Source organism: Triturus cristatus, chromosome 7 (assembly GCF_964204655.1).
Source record: "Triturus cristatus chromosome 7, aTriCri1.1, whole genome shotgun sequence".
Taxonomy (NCBI): Eukaryota; Metazoa; Chordata; class Amphibia; order Caudata; family Salamandridae; genus Triturus; species Triturus cristatus.
Window position 1 is genome coordinate 429933244 of NC_140590.1, and position 22784 is coordinate 429956027.

The 22784-nt window shown below is 43.8% G+C and overlaps 1 protein-coding gene across 2 annotated transcripts in view; it reads right to left on the reverse strand.

Annotated features, from left to right (window-relative positions):
- The window catches only part of GAS7 (growth arrest specific 7), a 1339070-nt gene that overhangs the window by 120292 nt on the left and 1195994 nt on the right, over nt 1–22784 (reverse strand). For both annotated transcript variants that reach the window (XM_085616727.1, XM_085616728.1), the window contains exon 10: nt 807–935. In XM_085616727.1, coding sequence (XP_085472853.1) covers nt 807–935 — 129 coding nt within the window. The remainder of the gene's footprint in view (nt 1–806; nt 936–22784) is intronic.

A 22784-nucleotide genomic window follows, 5' to 3' on the forward strand; every position in this document is an offset into this window, starting at 1 on the left:
GTTACAATGAACAACAAGCAATTACTTCTTGATCTTAAGTGGAAAATTCTCTTGCTCAAAAAACTGGCATCCACTATATTCTTTCTTTAGAAGTTCAAAAGTATTACTAAATACCCTTGCCCTTAAAGTCTTTACAGGCTTGAAACAGTACATAAGTCTGTCTCAGGTAAGAACAGCATAACTAGGTAACCATTGTCTGGCAGCTGTTCCAACTTTATCCCTTAGTGTGGACAATTCTTCTTATGCCTCAGCAAGCAGCTGCCAGATTTAATCCTCAAATGTGACCTTGAATGTTTAGGACTAGGCCATTCTCTTGTCTGACAATCTCTATGTATGAGATAGCCACCAAGGAAATATCAGTGGGGTTTCTCATAACGGTATTCTTTCAGCACTGTGTGTATTTACGCTGATGAGAACTGGCTGAAATACTTTAACTGTGATACAAGAGGTTTCCAGGTATAGAGTATGGCAAATACTAATGATTGGATTCAGGAAACCAGGTCCCCCTAATTTCAGTACATTCTCCCAACAAGCCACTGCTAACGTGCAATGTTTGTCAGTCACATTTCCAGGGTATCATTTACACAAGCTCATTAAATGCCCCATAATAAGGGGGTGCTGTCAGGATGGAAGTGTGCTACTGCTCAGAACCAGGACACCAGCATCTTCTAATCTCCAGACATTATGCAAAGAAGCCACAAGTAAGCCTTTGCCAATGCTAAGGGGTGATATTTTAATTTCACAATGCCAGACGTCAGGCCTCTAGAAAAACACATTGTGCTTTAATTCAAGCTTTTCTATCTTACCTTTTCTACAGAAGCATATCGACTGGCCAGTTGCTTCCGTAAATCTGCAATGTGATGGTCGAACTTCTTCATGTCCTTCTTAAAGTTTTCTCTGAAGTTGAGCAGAGGCTTCTCCACTTCGCTATGTAGCTGAGAATAATGTAAGGTAACAATTTAAAAAAAATTATGAAACATTTCTATATAGAAATTCATACTCAAATATACCACACAAGTAGACATACAGGGATCAAGTCAATGCATTCTCATGCTACACACCCATACACTGCATAGATTTCCCACTGCCACCATGACTGTTACTATTGCCATTCTAATTAATGAAAGAACAAAAATATTCATGTTTCAGAAATGTTTTCCTTTGCCCAATACCATCTCTAAAAAATCTGTGCACCAGGCCTTCCCCTGTATGTCTGCAACAAACAACAAGTTGACGGACGGAATGCTTGAATTATTCTCAGCCACTAGTGATTACTTAGGGCAACATTCCAGTTCATCCTAAACCACCCACTGTGGGAAATTTTGAGGACATGTACTGGGCACTTGTCATTATGACGTTCTCAGCCACATGATGTCTTCACTGAAAGTACTGTTGTTTAATATCAAACAACTTGTCTTAATAAATCCATCCTGGTGCCAGTATCAGATTTATTAGGACATGCACCCAGAGGACACCTTAGAGGTGCCCCCTGTAGCCCTACCAGTCTCTTAGTGTGTTGGCTGACTGATATCGTCCAGCCTGCCGCCACAGACTGTTTTTTTCCCCCTGCAAGAGAGAACCCGCGTTCTCACCTCCGCCAGCAGGATGACTAGCAATTTAGCATATCAAAGCCAGAGGCTTCAAAGCCTCTGCTGCCTTTGACATGCAGCACCGGCTTCCTCGCAGACCTGGGGAATGCCACCCCCTGCCCTGGGGCTCATTTAGCACCAAAGGCGGCGGAAAATTCGTTATTCAGGAGGAGTGTTTCACCCACAGGTTAGCAACACCTCTAAGGTGGGCTACCTGCAATGAAGGGTTTCACCAACTTATTTCTGGAGAAATAGGGACTTCTGAGTCAGGATTATGGCCACTCCTCACACAAAGTGGTCATAAACACTGTGAGAACCAAGGACCTGCACAGAACCTGGCACCAAACCCTGCCTTTCTGCTTGCTCCTTAAAAATTGCAAAGACCTGACTAGTCCTGCAGCTGTGCAGCCTACCCAAAACTTGGAGGACTGTCCATCACTTGGACAACCAGCTATCATTTCCCTTGGGGTAGAGAAGTAATCCCCTGCATCTGCAGGCACCAACCAAATCTGTTGGATTCCCTGTGTTGCTGGCCATCAGGCCCACCGAGGGAGCACCACTTCAGGTGGAGGTCTCTGTGGCTCTAAGAAGTCAGCCCCGTCTGTAGGCCAAGTTTCGAGATGCTAGAACCTCCAGGTTCCTCCGGAGCACTTGCACCAGCCAAGCTTTGTTTAGTGTCCAGTCCAGACACTTCCTCCTTGGAAGCTTTTCTGCTCGTCGAGGGACATCAGGATAGATGAGACCCACAACCACAGTGGCCCTGCTGTCTTATTCTTTTCCCCCCTGCTGGTATACCAACAACCGTGAGAGCCTCAAACTCAAGTGGCCAGTCAGCTCAACACCTCCGCACCGGAGCTCCACAGATTGGGTCCCCAACTTCTGACTGCATCCCCCTGACCTTGGGTCCCCACTACCTTAACCCATCCTTTGAGTTCCTATAGACGTGCCCCCAAGTTCCCCTGTTGTAGTGTTAGGGGCACTCTTGTGGTTTGAAACCCCGTAATGACCTTTGACAACCATTATTTTAACTGACTTTAGTGTGTTATTTTATCCTAGCCTGAATGTATGATGGTCCTGCACATGCCTTTCTTCTCTTCGTTCTTAAATCTTGCTGTCTTTCAGTGGGAGCTGTCACGGAGTAAGACAGCCTTGCCAAGCATAGAGAGTGTGGGATGTGCATTTGAAAGCGTGAAAGAGAGAGAGAGTTGTGGAATGTACTCTTTGGTTTTGAAGTGCAGTGTTGTGGGCAGCGATGCACACATGCTCAGTTGTGCACAGTTGTGCATTGTGTTGTACATTAATGAGAATTATGAAGTGCTTACTTTTGGCTTTGACATGGCCTCATGTCATCCCGTTACCTGACTTTGCCTTGCTTCAGCTTGTCTGCATGCACAACAGTGCTTGCAAGTTGCTTGGGTTATTCACGCACAAGGTCTTTCTGTTTTTGTCAGGGATTCTTTATGTTCTGAAAGGCTTGTGTGAGCTTCGTCAAGATAAAGGCTGGAACATGTGAGATTTGGAGAAGGGGACGCGAGAGCTCCTTCCTGCCATGGGAATTCTTGCTTGGAACCTGGCCAGTTCTGGTAAGATTCCTGTGGCCCAGGGGGAGGTCTTTCTCGAACCTTCTAGTATGTTTAAAGCGGAAAGTTATGGACTTGGAAACCGGGAGTTTGGAATCCGAGCGAAGACGGACGTGTCTATCTCGGAGCGTGGACCCTGGTTGCTGAGGCTCTCAATCACGGCTGTTTACTTCCCCAGTCTGAGATGCGGTGTTTTGCACCAGGTGATGTATTGAGTTTTGGTTATTGCCATTGTGATGTAGGAGTGAGTTGAGGTGCACATCCAAAGTAATCATCTGATATATATATATTACCTACTGGCGGTCGCCAGTAGATAGTTATAGTTAGGACCTATTTTCAATAGGAAATCCGCAACATTCTATTCCCAATAAGTCTGGCGCCGGTTGACGAATCTTCGCGAACTTTTCCAAACTTTTGGCCAGCTCTGGTCAGCTCCTATCCTGAAAGTTTAGTGGTGATTTGTCAAGCGGGGGCTGAGAAAAAAGGGGGGTCCCAAAACACGTTTTCCCCATGCAATTTCCCATAGGACCTGTTGACCCAGCTACAGCCCGAACTGCTGAACGGAATTACACCAAATTTGGCAAAGAGGCAGTCCTCAGTTCAGACTTGTGCCTTTTGCATAAATGGTGTAGATCCGTTTAGTAGTTCCTGAGAAAATTAGAGTAAAAAAGATAGATATATCTATGGCCTCGGAGGATCCGCGCACCCTAAGCGCACCTTCTGCGAACCGAGCGCGCACCCTCCTGATCACGCGCTGAATGCTAATTGGTTGTCAAGTGTCTGTCTACATTCGAAACCAGGAACTGTTGGCAGCCATTTTGTGCCTCGGTAGAAGCGAGGCTGATTAAGTAAGGGTAATAAGTGTGTGAAAGATGTAAAGGGAGCAGGGTAGAAATACTCTGACCCTCTAGTGTTGCTTAGGGTGTCCCAGAAGGACCCCATGGGGCCCCCTTTTTTTTTCTTTTTTTTTAAATTGTGAAATGCGCGCAGGGTGCGCGGATCCGACCGGAAAAAAAAACACGAAGCGCGGGCTTCCGCGCTTCATTAATAATTAGCCCCTGGTTGGGCCAAATCCCAGGGGCAAAATCTTTATAAATTAATGGGGGAGGGGGGCTGCGTGGCCCCCCTCCTGGAGCCCTCGAGGGCCCTGGGGACTGTCACCCCCCAGGGCTGGCTCCTACAGTGTCCTGGGGTGCTCACCCCCAGGACACTGTTTGCTATGAGAGGGCGGGAGTCTCCCGCCCTCCCATAGCAAACTGTGTTAGGATTTTGAAAGAGGGAGCAGAGAAACCTGCTCTCTCTTTCAAAATCCAAACGATATTGCTTTTCCACACAGGGAGCTGCATATCAGCAGCTCCCCATGTGGAAAAGCAATGCTGGCTCCCTTAGGACGCGGGGAGCCCGCTGGGACCGTGGGGGCGTTGGGGCTCCCCCCACGGTCTCCAACGTTTTTTTATAAGCCCCGGGGGATGGGGTCCCCGGGGATAATAAAAATTAGTTATAGGGACTATTTTTTTTTTTACGGTAAAATTAGGAGTCGCGCATCCTAACGCTTTGGGTGCATGATTTCTCTCGCGTTGGGTGCGCGGTTCCTAACGCGTTGGGTGTGCGGATCCAAGGAAAAAAGGAAAATAAAGTAATAACGTTTTGGAAATATAGTTTAAAAAATATTTTAAAAAATATTTTACTTTAAAAAAAAAAATACAATTTACAAAAAATATACATTAAAAACAATTAATATTTTTTGATTTTTAAAAGAATTGTAAAAATAAGTTAAATAAATGGTGAGAAAAAAGAATTTAAATAAAATGTAATTAAAGGAATTGACACACTGAATTAGAAAAATTTTGAAATCCAATGAAAATCATTAAACATCATAGCTTTAGAGATAAGTTATAGATACGAATTAGCATTTAAAAAACCTTTGAAATTCACTGAAAAAAACATAGGTTTCATGCACGTTATAGTTAGGAATTGGCATTTAAAAAACCTTGAGAATTTACTGAAAAAAACATAGGTTTCAGGGGCGTTATAGTTAGCTGGACATTTCCCTCGTACAAAACCCTAGAAAGTCCCCCGTTATAGTTAGTTCAGCTAACTATAACTCGCACACCCCCGCAATGCACTGCTGATGACGTCACATATTACATCACTCATGACATGGTCAGTGACATCACTGATGACATCACTGATGTGTGGGAGGGTATGCTCAGACGTGAGTCCCTTGCTCATTGCACCATCAGGATTCAGGCAAGCCGGGCCGACGAAGGCTGTGATGCCAGAAACCGGTCCCCGGAAGCTTGTTTCCTTCCCAGGATAAGAATTGGCTTGGTAGTTTGGTTTGCCCTGTTCCCATCATGCACTGGGACAGGTACAGACAAATTTGCATGTAGCCAGGTTCTGAGCTGGGATGGTGCAGTGAGCTAAAAAATGGTGATGGATTAAAACCATGATCTCTTGACTTGGTAAGAGTATTCTGCGTCATTCAGAAACTCTGTCCATCACCACCCCCTTTTTCCCAAATCGATTTTATCCACACTCAGTGTGGGAGGGTATGCTCAGACGTGAGTCCCTTGCTCATTGCACCATCAGGATTCAGGCAAGCCGGGCCGACGAAGGCTGTGATGCCAGGAACCGGTCCCCGGAAGCTTGTTTCCTTCCCAGTATAAGAATTGGCTTGGTAGTTTGGTTTGCCCTGTTCCCATCATGCACTGGGACAGGTACAGACAAATTTGCATGTAGCCAGGTTCTGAGCTGGGATGGTGCAGTGAGCTAAAAAACGGTGATGGATTAAAACCATGATCTCTTGACTTGGTAAGAGTATTCTGCATCATTCAGAAACTCTGTCCATCACCACCCCCTTTTTCCCAAATCGATTTTATCCACACTCAGTGTGGGAGGGTATGCTCAGACGTGAGTCCCTTGCTCATTGCACCATCAGGATTCAGGCAAGCCGGGCCGACGAAGGCTGTGATGCCAGAAACCGGTCCCCGGAAGCTTGTTTCCTTCCCAGTATAAGAATTGGCTTGGTAGTTTGGTTTGCCCTGTTCCCATCATGCACTGGGACAGGTACAGACAAATTTGCATGTAGCCAGGTTCTGAGCTGGGATGGTGCAGTGAGCTAAAAAACGGTGATGGATTAAAACCATGATCTCTTGACTTGGTAAGAGTATTCTGCATCATTCAGAAACTCTGTCCATCAACAGCCCCTTTTTCCCAAATCGATTTTATCCACACTCAGTGTGGGAGGGTATGCTCAGACGTGAGTCCCTTGCTCATTGCACCATCAGGATTCAGGCAAGCCGGGCCGACGAAGGCTGTGATGCCAGAAACCAGTCCCCGGAAGCTTGTTTCCTTCCCAGTATAAGAATTGGCTTGGTAGTTTGGTTTGCCCTGTTCCCATCATGCACTGGGACAGGTACAGACAAATTTGCATGTAGCCAGGTTCTGAGCTGGGATGGTGCAGTGAGCTAAAAAACGGTGTTGGATTAAAACCATGATCTCTTGACTTGGTAAGAGTATTCTGCATCATTCAGAAACTCTGTCCATCACCACCCCCTTTTTCCCAAATCGATTTTATCCACACTCAGGGTGGGAGGGTATGCTCAGACGTGAGTCCCTTGCTCATTGCACCATCAGGATTCAGGCAAGCCGGGCCGACGAAGGCTGTGTTGCCAGAAACCGGTCCCCGGAAGCTTGTTTCCTTCCCAGTATAAGACTTGGCTTGGTAGTTTGGTTTGCCCTGTTCCCATCATGCACTGGGACAGGTACAGACAAATTTGCATGTAGCCAGGTTCTGAGCTGGGATGGTGCAGTGAGCTAAAAAACGGTGATGGATTAAAACCATGATCTCTTGACTTGGTAAGAGTATTCTGCATCATTCAGAAACTCTGTCCATCACCACCCCCTTTTTCCCAAATCGATTTTATCCACACTCAGTGTGGGAGGGTATGCTCAGACGTGAGTCCCTTGCTCATTGCACCATCAGGATTCAGGCAAGCCGGGCCGACGAAGGCTGTGATGCCAGAAACCGGTCCCCGGAAGCTTGTTTCCTTCCCAGTATAAGAATTGGCTTGGTAGTTTGGTTTGCCCTGTTCCCATCATGCACTGGGACAGGTACAGACAAATTTGCATGTAGCCAGGTTCGGAGCTGGGATGGTGCAGTGAGCTAAAAAACGGTAATGGATTAAAACCATGATCTCTTGACTTGGTAAGAGTATTCTGCATCATTCAGAAACTCTGTCCATCACCACCCCCTTTTTCCCAAATCGACATCACTGATGACATCACTGACTGATGACATCATCCATGTGATAAATTAGTGCATCTGCTCACACCCCAATATAACCTTTGATACACCGACTCAAAATTTCAGACGCCCATTTTGAAAACCATAGATACTCCAATACCAATAACTACATACCCACTCATTGACTCTACATACACCTCCACTCACTCACCTGTACAGTCACTCAGTACATGACTATCATATGCATTTATACACCTATATAGACACTCACACACTGCCAATCATCCATTGAGGAACTGACACACCTAGTCAGTCATGCAAATAATTAATCACAGTCCAATTTACTCACATATACAGTTATACACACACAACTTCACTTACTCATAAACATACTACCACATTCTTACGCTTGTATACAACTACTGATACAAGCACACACTCATACATACACTCACTCTCACAATCACACACTCTCACATATAGCCAGTTATATACTCTTACACACATATATACTGCCTTTCACATATGTAGTTACTGTCACATGTACCACTGAGATATACACTCAATCACTAACACAACCATACACACACTCACCCACCCATGCAGTCCATCACAGATGCACTCTTAAAACCATGCACCCATAGAATCACCCACTCACAAATCTATGCACAGAGTCATACACACCCTATCTACACAAGCACTCAGGCACCCATACAGATACTCAGACAACCAATCAATAACTCATATAGACACTCATATACCTATTCACAAAACCATGCAGCCACTTATACACCAACAGATAGACAGATACAGACATTCACAGTTTAGTCACTAGTCTGCAGAAAGATACGTTTAATGACTCACTTATAGAGTCAGTCACGCACCTACAAAATCATCCATTCACACACTTATACACCCACTCATTCTTCCATAGGCCTTTCCCTATATATATTAAACATATTTCAATTTTACAGAAACACAGACTCACTGGATGACATCATCAGTGATGTCATCAGTGATGTCACTGACCATGTCATGAGTGATGTAATATGTGACGTCATCAGCACTGCATTGCGGGGGCGTGAGTTATAGCGAGCTGAACTAACTATAATAGGGCAATTTCTAGGGTTTTGTGTGAGGGAAATGTCCAGCTAACTATAATGCCTTTGAAACCAATAGTTTTTTCAGTGAATTTCTAAATGCCAATTCCTAACTATAACGTGCATGGTTTTTTAAGTGAATATATATATATATATATTCACTGAAAAAACCATAGGTTTCACACATGTTATAGTTAGCTGGACATTTCACTTGTAAAAAACCAATGAAATTCCCCCGTTATAGTTAGTGCAGGCAACTATAACTCACGCAACCGCAATCCTCTGCTGATGATGTCAGATATTACATCACTGATGACATATGTGTCTTTATGAAAAATAAATATTTCTAATATATGTATAGCTAAAGATACAGTATTAGCATCAACAGAGGATTGCGGTCGCGTGAGTTATAGTTGCCTGCACTAACTATAACGGGGGAATTTCATTGGTTTTTTACGAGTGTAATATCCAGCTAACTATAACATGTGTGAAACCTATGGTTTTTTCAGTGAATTTGCAAGGTTTTTTAAATGCTAATTCCTAACTATAACGTGTGTGAAACCTATGGTTTTTTGAGTGAATTTGTATGGTTTTTTAAATGCAAATTTTTTTTGAGATTTTTGGTAAACCTATGTATAAAATAATATATGTACTATATCCTGCATTATGGAATGGTTAATTTTTTTTTGTATGCTTTTTTTCCGTGCGCGTACGGTAAGCTGACGCTACGCGCTCCGTACGTCATAAGTACGGTGCGCTTACGTGATACGATGCGCGTACGGTAAGCTGCCGCTACGCGCTCCGTACGTCATAAGTACAGTACGCTTACGTGATACGTACATGACGTACGCGTACACGCATGCGCGTTGCGCGGAAGCAACATCGCGGTTACGCAGGGGCGTGTAATGCGCACGCGCGAGTGCGTCTTACGTACGCGCTCCGTAAGCGCTCCGTAAGCGTCACATTTGCGCATGCGTACTTGTTTACGAGTGCGTACCGTAAGCTTACGGAGCGCGCACGGTAGATCATGTGATCCACAAAGAACACTTTTCATTGGTTGAAACTACTTTCAGTTCCAGAAACTTCCCACACCACAGCCATTCCCCTCATTACTGCTTGAGATCCCCTAGGAGAAGGAGCTGAATTGACATTGAGATACAATGGCAGAGCAGCAGACCTCTTCTGAGAGTGAGCCTAGCAGCACCATCATCAGACAGAGAAGGAGGAAACAAAAGGATTCTTTTGTGTGGGAGTATTTTACTTTTCCAGAGGGGCAGAAAAAGGTCAATGCTCCATTGGTCACTTGCACACTTTGTGACCGTGTTTTATCTAGAGGAAATCCAAGGAAGAAGTATTCCTTTGGAAATCACTCTATGATGAGACACCTTAGGGATAAACATCCCAGGACCTTTGCTCGACATACTGGAGAAAACTCTTCAGTAAGTCACCAGAGCCCAACCTCAGAAGCTCAGTCGAGTACATCATCGGCAGCTCAGCTGAGCCCTTCCTCTGAGGTGGGAGCATCACCTTCTTCTGCTCCTCTGGACATTAACCCTCGATTTCGGAGGGTTTCAATGAGGTGTACAACGTGTTGTGGTCTTATTGTTTTTGGGGAGACCAGTGTTTCCCTTATTAACGATAAGATAGACCAGCACGTTTGTAGACGCTCATAATATTCCCATTCTTTCTTTCCTCCATCCCTGTATTAACCCAACGGCTCTTTTAAGAGCCAACCTTACCTCACAATTTTTTTTTTTTTAAGCTTTCCTTTTTGAATTTTTTTTTAGCCGTGCGCGTACGGTACGCGTAATCGCGGAATAGTTACGCGAAGTTCGCGGAATTTCTCCTTGCGGAATTTCTCCGTTTACGCCGTGCGCGTACGCTACGCGCATTCGGCGATTTTTTGAAAAAAAATTAAAATTAATTTTTGCCCTTGGGGGTCCTTCTGGGACCCACTGACAAAGGCTAGGGGGTCAGGAACTGTCCACCCTGCCCCCTTTTCACGTTCTCCACCTTTGTTTTTCACCCCCTCAGACTGCGAGAGACAAAATGGCGGCCGACACTTCCTGGTTTCGACCGATTCGAATGTTTACTGAGATCTAACAACCAATCAGAATCGCGCTCGTGCACGGCGGCGTGCGCGTACGGTAAGCTTACGGTACGCGATCGGAGCGCGCCCATAGATATATATATTGATTTAAATGCTATTTTCTCAGGAAATACTGAACAGATTTACACGAGACCTTCAAAAGGCACATCCCTGACCTGAGGGCTACCTCTCTGCCAAATTTCAAGTAATTCTGTTCAGCCGTTCGGGCTGTAGCTCGGACTAAAAGTCCTATGGAAAAATGCATGGGGAAAACGTGTTTTGGGACCCCCCCTTTTTCTCAGCCCCCGCTTGACGAATCCCCCCGAGACTTTCAGGGTAGGAGCGGAGCGGAGCACCCCACCTATTTTGAGAATTTCGCGAGGATTCGTCAATCGGCGCCAATGTTATTTCAAATAGAATGTTGCGGATTTCCTATGGAAACACGGTCCTAACTATAACTATCTACTGGCGACCGCCAGTAGATAATATATACATATCTGATCTCTTGCAGGACGTCCAGTATATTTGCTTGAGTCTTATCTCATATTATTTGCTGCTTGTTTATTAATCAGTATTATTCATGCATTTAGATTATTGCTTGCATATAAACATATGTATCTCTTTGTATATTTGAATCTTGTGCATTTGACATCAGGAAAAGCTTTTGAGAGCATTTTGTAAAATAAAACCCCAAACCTTATTCTAAAAGAGAGAGAGTCCTTACATTTTGTAAAATAAAACCCTTTTCTAAAGTTGCTGTGTTAAAGTTTTGGCTGTGACGGGTGTTGGGCTACCGTGTAGAAGATTCTGTATTATCTGATAGGCGCAATCAAAACATCTATGTAGCCTTTGTTTGAGGTCCTATTGATTTTAACAGTGTTACGTTTGAGGCTACCATCCCGACCAGCCCCTCTGCACCCGTGCACACCAGGAAAGGTAAAATGAAACTGCTGGTGGTACTTTGGACCTTGGCCCCCTAGCACCTTAAGTCCCAAAGTGCACCTCTGAACTCGAGCCTACAAATACCTGTTTGCTATTCTCCCGTAGGATAACATTGCAGCGTTTGAGGGGCATACCTCAAAAACGGTTATCTGAGCTTCCTTCTATTATTGATATCTCAGCTTGTACTAAACTTATTCTAAAGATTCTTGTAAAAATCTGCTTTATTTTTATTAGTTGGTTTTGGATTTCTTATTCTGTATGTGAACAATTTATTGATTGTGTGTGTACAACAAAACACATCCCTCTGATAAGCCTAAGCTGCCTGACCACACTACCACAAATAGACCACTTGTGATTAAATAAATCATGTAAACCATATAAGGGTCGACTCGACTTTTTGCATGGCATCACTACATAAAAAGCCAGTTTCTTATACCCACAATTGCAACTGGATTTATATAGTGCTTACTAACACTGATGAGACGTTAAAGCTCTTCCGACAGGGCAGTATGCTGCAACAGAACTGCTGTTAGGGGTTAATTCAGTGTTATTGGATATTGTAGTTATAAGGATTAGTCTGGTGCACTCAAGCAAAGTATTCTAAGCATTCAATCCAGTTTCTTTGTGGGAGATTAATTAACTGGAGTGATATATAAACATTAGTGGCACCAAGGGGGAGGTGAGTTCATGCAGATGTTTGGTGCGGTTGTGGTGATTTCTCTTTTGGTCCCACTTTGTTTCTCCCTTAGTTGTACAAATTTGCTGTCTTAGGATGCATTTTCTTTGCTCAGCCACTCATAATACATTTGTTTTTGTGACGTGATGTTATTTCATAAATAAACTGCACATATAATATTTGTTATTCAGTGACTCTTCTTGGGAATCATTCTAAACATCTTGCACAAGGTCAAACAATATGGTGCACTGTTTTGTTGTGCCCGGTCAGCAACATCTCCTAACATTTGTAGACATAACACGAAAGCACAGCTGCAGTTTTCTAACACAATAGTTCTTATCATATATACCGTGTCTCGCCCCCTTGGGGGGCAAACAGGAGAATTCCATCAGGGAGACCATTCCTGGAACGGAGGCAGCAGCCTGGCGTAAACTGAGTTTTCACATATGAGGGGACCACCTAACTACGCACACCAAGTATAGTGTCCGGCGCTAATCACAGACATCGCTAATATAATCCTGTGCTCATATAGTGAGGCATGGCCTACATAGATATATAAATTGCCATGGTTGGGTTGTTAATTGGTTACAGCCTGCTAGTAATGTTGATTACGTTGCTTAGTTGTATTTGTTTACTTCTCACAGCACACTTTCTTCAAAATAGACTACGATAGTGTCAATAAATATATTGAAAACTTCCTTCGTGCCTTTCTTTTAATTACTATCGACATACATGAGTGAGAAACAAAAGGTGATGATCTGTATCCATGGTTCCCTGGGAGACTTGAAGTTCATGTAATAGGTTTTTCTAAAATCACCTGCTTCTGTGGAAAGGTTAGGAGTTCATATTAGGCACTGTAAGCTAGTCGGATTTGGGCCTACAGGTACTGATGTTGTGGAGAGACTCAGTCCCTACATTCTAACGTCTTCCTCTCACAAGGCACAATTCTGCTTCCAAGCAGAATTCCTGCAACAGAGTTAATAGATGTGCTAGAGAAGATGAGGTATTGTTAAGGTTGCAGACGCATGAAAATCAATGAAATTTGTAGTGAGTTAGTTGCAATTTTGCATAAATACATTATTAAAGCTTATAAAAAACATGCATGTGACTCACACATACTTGTGACTCACAGAAGTTTGTGCTCAGAGAGGAGGCATGGAAAGGATGGGTATTAAAAGGTCCATTTGCAAAAGGTGACAGGTGCACAGTTTTCTATTCTATCCACCTGTGGGCATTTTTTGTATTCTCTCCTCTCCTCCCTGACACCACTGTGTTCCATGCATGCCTCCAGATTTTTTTCCTGGCAGCCTTGTTTATCCTTCAGTGTCCAACCCCCCACTCCCCCCCCCCCCCCACACCTATCATTTTCTCTACTGTGTTCATGGAATAGGTTTTCTAAAATCACCTGCTTCTGTGGAAAGGTTAGGAGTTCAGATAAGGCACTGTAAGTTAGTCGGATTTGGGCTTTCAGGTACTGATGTGGTAGAGAGACTCAGTCCCTACATTCTAAGATCTTCCGCTCACAAGGCACAATTCTGCTTCCAAGCAGAATCACTGCAACAGAGTTAATAGATGTGCTAGAGAAGATTAGGTATTGTTAAGGTTGCAAACGCATGAAAATCAATGAAATTTGTAGTGAGTTAGTTGCAATTTGCATAAATACATTAAAGCTTATAGAAAACATGCATGTGAGGAAAACATGCATTTGACTCAGAGAAGTTTGTGCTCAGAGAGAGGAGGCATGGAACGGATGAGCATTAAAAGGTCCATTTGCAAAAGCTGACAGGTGCACAGTTTTCTATTCCATCCACCTGTGGGCATTTTTGGTATTCTCTCTTCTCCTTTTCTCCCTGACACCACTGTGTTCCATGCATGCCTCCAGATTTTATTCCTGGCATCCTTGTTTATCCTTCAGTGTCCGAACCCGCCCACCCCACCTACCATTTTCTCTACGGTGTCATCCAAGTCTACATAGTGGTCATTATGGTACCATACATGAACAGTTGTTGTTCTTATTTTTCCCAGGTTCTCCTTTTTGTCTCAACTTCTCATCCCATCTTACTGCACCCTGAAGAAGGTGAGACCCGCCATTGGGGTCAAACACCGAAATGCGCATCAGTGCTGGAGTCCTCCATTTTCCATGTCTCCCCCTTAGACTTTGTATTCATAACCTCCATTGAATTGTGTAAACAAATTGTATTAACATGTTGCTCCATTCAATGAAATGATATTGTGTTGATGGTATTAACATCCTATCATATTGTACATTGTGGTCTAAGACAGCTATCTCAGTGCCTTTAGTCTTGTGTGGGGGTAGCCAAATGATGGAACTCAGAGACTGTTGGACATCTGTGACATCTGTATGTGCGAACGAATTAGTATGTATTGGTTTGAGACAGTGAGTGGTCTGTAGTGTGAGTGGTGCGCCTGGGCTTTTCTTATAATGTTTTGTATATCATTGAATATTTATCAACTGTATATAATATGATTCTTTGTTGATTTGATATAATAAATTTGATATTTCAAATGTCCCCCCATAATGTTTTTGCTTGAAACATGTTAGTATTTTGGCACTGTATTGCTTTACTGGTGGTATGTGACTTTCCTGTCTTGGCTTTTGTACCAGTGACGATTAGCATTTCTCCAATACTTTTCAGGAAGTGGGGTTTTTCTGGGAGTATTACATGATCCTCATGGGAACAGTCCATCATGAATGGACAGGCAAGACTTTCTCCAAAGGAGAAAAGAAGCAACCCCTGCACTGCAGTAATGAGCAGGTTGAGAACCAGGGCACACTGAGCAAAGGACCCTCCATGGGCATGCCCTTCGTACTTAATTAAGGTGTCAACTACAACAAAGTGGTAAATGGAATTAGTGAATTAATCTCAGCCACTGGTGAAAGGTTGGGGTAATTTTGCAGTCCATTGTTTCTCTATATATCTTGCATTAATGCTTTGCCTTTTCAAACCAGATTATATTTTTTGCCAACAATTGTACTCTAAATTCAAAACAGCGACTTGTATGAACCCAGGTCAACATGCTCAAATGTATTATATAAACCCCTAAAGCAATCTCGTTAATATGCCAGGATCTCCAAGCAGATAGTCCAAAAAACATGTGGTCAGTAAGACACAAATGGGAATGAGATTCCGGATGAAATTGCAGATGTAGACTGGTACAAATCCTGATACACATTACAAAATATTCATCTGCAACATGGCTTCAGCTTATAAAAGTGAATTTTATTTATCATATGTAAGTTGCACCCATAACAATACATAGAATGAACAGAAAAAAACAAATGAATGCACATAGGAGGGAAAATATCCTCTTTATGACTTGGTCATCCCCAAAACTGAGGCATTCTTGGTAAAGTGGAAGTAATAAATGAAGGCAACACAAAGTCACTGGTCAGGGTGACTCTGTCTATGTGCTTGCTAGGTGAGTACTTCTTGGGAATCCAGGTTAAAATGATTAAGAGGGAAAACTGCTTCCCTTCTTATTAGCCAAATCAAAATTGCAATAAATTGGAAGAAACCAGACCACCATACCATTGAGGGATGGGCGAAGGATGTTAAGGTCAATGACATAAGAAGTTCACCTCAAAATGATTCATACAGATAATGCAGAAGACCAGACATACTGCAGGCCATACATGTAGGATTTATTGTACCTGTTAAATTTACTGCCTCTGTAAAAAATGCTGTTTTGACAAATTTGAGATGAGAAGCACAATTTTGAAGCTGGACACCACAATAATCTAGGCACCAGATAAATTGGGAAGCAGGATTGACGGCCGACCTGCAGGATGGATTGGTAATTTTGAATGGGGAACCATTCAAAAAGAAACAATTTCTTGATTTAATAGTGTTAAAAAGCGGATCTTAAATTTGGAAAGGGGAGGTGGTTGTTTCTATGGACTTAATCAGCATGCTGGGTTTTAACACAGGCGTAAGAGAAACTCTGCTCAAACCATGGTACCTATGTCACAAGCAGGAGGTAATTCCCTATACAAATTTGTTCATTTTAAGCTGTACCAACATTTTTCATCTCAAAAAATAATTTTGAAACGACAGTAGCCTAAATATTAATGTACAAAAAGACATCAAATGATAAAAATCAGACAAGGTTAACTAACGATATGAATTTTCAATGGTTCAAAGCAAAAACGATGTAGAAAATGCAATCAAAAGTATCAGGCTATGGGTAATTGGGACATGATCAGTGACTGCTGGTGACATTTGAAAGTGGTGAGGAGTGAAAGTTGGGTATGACTTTTATGGAGTGAGCGACGCGAGCAAGCTTAATGGGCAAATGTGGGCTCCTGGGTGAGTCCTCCTCCAAGATTGTTTTTTAAAAACATTGGCAAATGGTGCATTTTAAAGCATATATATTTAGTGATAAAGCAAGGACCATAAAGCAGTGGGGATGCATATTCTTGAAATATTAAACACATAAGAAACTGCCCCATATCCTACTGCATTAAAATGTTCAACAGCTACTATAATGTGCAAATTGTACAGTGTAACAACTTTAGGCACTTTAAAGTGTGTGCTTGCTCACTGACTTGCAATCATGCAGCATCTACTTGGGAAGAAAATGCTCTAACCAGGCTTCAGGAAGCACCATCAGCTGCTGAATGCAATCAATCAGATAGGAATATGATGCAGACAGGTCTTTAAGTGTAATGAAACAAATGGGGACTACCTAAAAGGGAACATGTAAAATACATTTCTGTGATTCCCATAGTGTGCCACCAGACCAGTATTTTGGTTTCTCTTTCAGAAGTATTTGCATCCAGATATATAACACAACAACTGACATACACCTAAACCTGTCAGTACACTTGACTATGTTAATGGGTGTAGCTGTTTAAGATAAATTAGTAACAACAATGATTTGTTACAAATAATTAACACTGAAAATGTTTAACTTCTGAAATTGTGAGTTATGTGCGCTTTATGTTAAATATGTATGCCCTTTTTCTCTGCACATCTCATCCATCTGTACCTTTCATCCTCATCTCCTTCCACTTCAGTACCCTCTTTTCACTCATCCCCGAAAGTACATCTGCACATCTCCCTCACTTCACCATCCCCAAGCACCATCCCCAAACATACACTGCACACACTCACATTTAAGCACTTTATTTTCTCTTTCTTTTGCATTGCAAATATTAAACAATTGTGCACCCCCTTCATACACATTTACACAGAATTTCAATTGGAACTGGAATACATGACCATTGTTCTGTGTGCTCTGCAGAGGGGCCAACCAACTGACAGACACTTGCTTTGACTTAAGCCTCAGAGCTTTCAATCAAAGGCCTTCATAAACACATGGCACAGCACAAAGTACACACTATGCAAGAGCAATAAAATGCACACAAAAAAAACACAACATGATAACATGATAAAATAGCTTACAATTTTGGGGAATTCTAGATTAATTAAAACATGTGATTTAAGAAAGGAACTAAATTACTGACATGCATTGCTTTAAAGATTTTAACATTCATTGTTCGTAACTCAATACATGTTTTTAACATTAATGTTAAGGGCACGAAGATAAGGCCAGTTTTATTGCCTTACAGCAGATAACTGTGTTTACTATAAAGCACATATTGCTCCTTTTGTTCTTGACTCAGTTAGTTGGATCAACCTCATAAGGGAACACAAACCATGCTCGTCTTTTGGATCAATTTCGCGGGGGAACACATAGAGCAGTTCTAATTTTATAGGGGCCAGTAACACGCAGCCAGGGCCTGGGAAATGACAGAGGGGGAGGTTAGCATGACCAGGAGTCTCAGCACAATATACATAACAAACACGAGATTAGAATTACAACACTTCTCAGGACAAGGCACCAAAACACACATACTTGCAGCCACTCCTTCGTGTAACGCAGACATCTGGCATCACACAGGGATGGAGACTTCAACGCCCAAAACTGTGATCCTGAAAGCATCACTGGCCTACAGTGGATACAACGAAAGACTACAATGGCAAAAATGGGCTTTCATAACAGTAAGCCCTGCATCATGCGTCACAGTTCAGAAAGTTGATTTATTGCCTCGCTTCTGTTTCCTGCTTTAGATTGAGGCAGGGCAGGCAGCCTAGGACAGACAGCCCAGACTTGAATACAATGATTTGTTTAGAGATGCGATCGTATCTCTAAATAAATTGATCTATTTCATATTTGTGTCGAAATGAAATGAAATGAAATGAAAAGATGATTTGTTGAGCGCGATAGCTACCCTGAGGCGTCCTAGCACTAATGGACTGGCGAGTGGCGGAGAATCAGGAGATTAATCAGATTTGTTGAAAAGCAGGGTTTTTAACTGCTTACGGAAAGGAAGCAGATTGGGTTCGGACCGGAGATGAAGGGGAAGGGCATTCCATAGCTTGGCCGAGTTGTAGGAGAACAATCGGTCTCCACATCTTACTCTTTTGATCCTGGGAATAGTGATGAGGGAAGAAGAAGTTGATCTAAGATGTCTGTTTGGTATGTAGGGAGTGGCCAGTGGGTGATTAATAAGGGTGCCGGTTTTCCAGAAGGCTCGATGGGTGATACATAAGCTCTTAAATTCAATTCTTTGCCTCACTGGGAGCCAGTGGAGTGTTTTCAGCCCGGGTTTGATGGAGAGTCGGCGAGGGGTCTGGAGGAGAGTACGGGCTGCACAATTTTGGATGACCTGAAGTTTATGTAATGTGGCCTGAGAGGCTCCCAGGTAGAGGGCATTCCCAAAATCGAGGCGCGACAAAATCAAACCTTGGATCATGGTCTGTCTGGCTTGGAAGGGTAGAAGAGGGAGGATTTTCCGAATGAGCCTGAGCAGACCGAAACATGCAGCTGAGAGTTTGGCTGCTTGACAGCTAAAGTTGAGGGATTTGTCAAGCCAAATGCCTAGGCTTTTAATGGAATCCTTGTTTGTTGGGGCGGATCCAAGGCAGGTGGGCCATAGGTGGTCGATGGAAGGACTGGGGGCGCTACCTAGGAGCATTAGCTCGGTCTTGTCTCCGTTCAGTTTGAGACAGGACGAGGTCATCCATGAGTACACTGCTTCCAAACAGTCCCTCAGATGGTTGGGAGTGGTGTGTGGTTGGTTGAGGGCCACCACTAGCTGAGTGTCGTCTGCGTATGTGATTATTTTTATACCAAAGGGACGAACAATCTCAGCTAGGGAGCTCATATATATGTTAAAGAGTGTAGGGCTCAGAGAAGAGCCCTGTGGCACTCCGCACCCGAGGGGCTTGCTAGGGGAGATGGTTTCACCCTCAAAGACCCTAAATGAACGGTCTGACAAGAAGGACTTAAGCCAAGCCAGTGCGTTTTCGGAGATTCATAGGTTCGCAAGTCTGTGCAGTAAGATGGTATGGTTTACAGTGTCAAAGGCGGCACTTAGGTCGAGGAGGATAATGGCGGCCGATCCTCCTTGGTCCATGATCTTCCTAGCCTCTTTTGTAACTGCAATGAGGGCGGTCTCGGTCCCATGCATGGGACGGAATCCCGTCTGGGAGGGGTCGAGTAGATGGTTATTTTCTAGGAATTCGACCAGAGCGCTATTGACGTGTTTATCGAGGATCTTGCTTAGCCACGGTAGTAGGGAGATTGGCCGGTAGTTCGATGGGTTGTCTGGGTCCAAATTGTTTTTTTTTAGAAGAGCCTTCACCATGGCCTGCTTCCAGGGGGGTGGAATAGTCCCGGTGGATAACGAGGCATTTAGCAGGTTGAGGGTGGTGGGTAGAATGTAATTAATTACTGTCAGCAGATTGCAAGGAGGCGCTGGGCCATTAGGGGAGCCGGATTTCACCTGACGCATGATGATTTCCAGCGAGGAGGGGTCAAGAGGTGGGAGGTTCCTGAGAGTTACTGGGGTACAAAGTCTCGGCTCGCCCTGCTTAGTAGGTGAGATGGGGGTCGGATGTGAGAAAAGGAGGTGTAGATGGTTTGTATCTTTTGGAAAAAGAACTCAGCCAAGTTGTTACAACAGGTTTGTGCATTAAGGGGGTTGAAGGGTTTGTCTGGTAGCTTGAGAAGGGTTTTCGCAATTTTATATATTTCCTTAGGTTTAGAGGCGGCTGCATTGATTTTGTTTTCAAAGAAGGTTGCCTGTGCGATGTGAATTTCGTTTTTGTATGTTTTTATTGCGGGTCTGTAAGCTGTTTTCGCGGCGGAAGAGTAGTCCATTCGCCACTTCCTTTCCAGTTTTTTGCAAAGGCGTTTTTTTTCCCGTAGATAGTGTTACGTTTAGACTCCCTGCGTTTTAAGGGGAGCACGGAGTCAAGTGAGTTCGAGATTCACTTATTATAATTTTCATTGGCTAAAGTGGGGTCGGATGTGTTAGGTGGTGTATAGGCCTTGAGACTTGTTACACAGACAAAGAGGTAACAGTTCCTAAGAAAGACAGTGCCGGTATGGTCTACTGCCTGAAAGGTAAGAAACAGAGCAACAGGGAATGTGAGGAAAAGGTTCGTGAGTGTGGATGTGATGTAGACCAGATACTCCTGGACGGTGTTAGAAGTGCCCTCACACACCCTTGCGGGTGCAAAGCATCATCATAGGGCGAAGCTCCTCGTGGGGGTGGCGCTGCAGTCCCTCACGGGCCCTTCAAGAGGGCTCTCTGTCGGAGATCTTTTATTGGAGTAGCCGTAGTTGTGCATGCGGGTGTGTGGGGATAGATGGTGACGTGGTGAGGCTAAAAAGACCCTCTGGTACCCCAAACAGATTTATTAGTGGGTCCGTCGGGTCTGGGTAAAATCTAACGTGGAATAGTACCTAAATAGCACTGTAATGAGTAGGGGAAAAAAAGGTTGGCAATCCCACTGCTCTCAACCCGTGTGTAGTGAGAGTGAGGATGTGAAGAGGGTGGTCAACATGTTTCGCGCTGCCCGTGGTCCCTAGTGGATCCTTAGCGCTTCGCCAGGACCTTAGTGAAGAAGAGGAAAAATCGGGATTCGGGAAAAGAAATATCCTATAATCCCATTTCAAAATGAGGGAAACACGTATTATTCGTGTCCCATATGTCGAACCTAGAGGGAAAAGAGAAAAAGAAGCACAATGAGAGGGTCATCGCTATATCCAGGGTCATGGTGCAAGTCACCAGTGTGGAGAGCGGAGAGCGGACCGGCTCAAAGTCATGCTGAGGAAGTGGTTGTACCTAATGCCAGGGAAAGAAGGGGGGTCGGGGTGAGTACAACCAGGCCATCGTTGGGGCATGAACAAGATAAACTTAAGCTCTGTGAACTATGCAGGTGTGATGGTCATGCACGTCTGCTGAGATGGAGTACATAGCACATGGGTGACAGGAAGTGAGATGCATTGCAGTGCTATAATCGTGCGTGGTAGTGATGGATGGTGGCCATACCATCGTGCAAATGACATGGAGCAAGGTAAAATGCCAACTCAAAAATAGTCTATGCAGTTATATGTATAGCGTTCTAAAAACGTCAGATTGGCTGGGAGTGTCACAGTGCCAAAGGTACGACCGCCAAAGAAATACTGGTGCGGGCGTAATATGTCTCTATGGCAAGAGGTTAGTAGAGGTAGACAATGTCCGCGCCAAGTGTGCCGGTTCTAGGTGGCCGTGTCAATGTAACAAAATGACGCTGAAGAAATGTGGAGATGGTGGAGGAGACAAAAATCATACCCGCATTTATGTGGGTCCAGACTGTACTGGGATAGACCAACTGGGGCAGGGGCACCATCTAGAGAAAAACCGTTTGTTAAGCCGAAAGTCGATCTGTAACTATGTCATATCAAACGAGGGAAACAGGCACTTAAATATAGAATTGGAGCATAAGTCATCTGATTGGATACATAAGCAGGAAGCTAAACAAGCCTAGGGGTGGCAGCAGGATTCTGCCAGTACTTACATGAGCCCCGGGGAATACTGGTCCGTAAACCTAGGGTGCCTCCAGGGTCGCCAGGAGCCTGTGTCATGTGGAAGCTCATTATATGCGGGGAGTTGATTGGATAATTGTAGTCCCGGAAGTGAGTCAGGGTAGTCTGTGTAGGAGACTAAAGAGAGACTATCGTGTCCCTGGAGGTGGCGGCCATGATGGAACAGGTCCGTATCACACTTATGAATATGTCAGATAGTTCAAATATACTTGTGTCCTGGTATGGATAACTAGATAAAAAGAGACTAGTGAAGTTAGTCTTAGTGTGTCATAAAGTGAGACTATATTGCAAGTCCAACTGAGAGTTATTAAAAATTCTGGACGAAAAATCGTGTCCTCATCCCAGTACCAGGCTATCATGTACCTGGGGGCAGCCATGATGGAACAGGTCCGTATCACACTTATGAATATGTCAGATTGTTCCAATATACTTGTGTCCTGGTATGGATAACTGCATAAAAAGAGACTGGTGAGGCTAGTCTTAGTGTATCACAAAGTGAGACTATATTGCAAGTCCTACTGAGAGTTTATCAAAAAACCGACGAAAAATCACGTCCTCATCCTTGCATCAGGCTATCGTGTACCTGGGGGCAGCCATGATGGAACAGGTCCATAGTAGGATTTATGAGTGTTTTAGTCTGCTAAAATCCTGGTCTG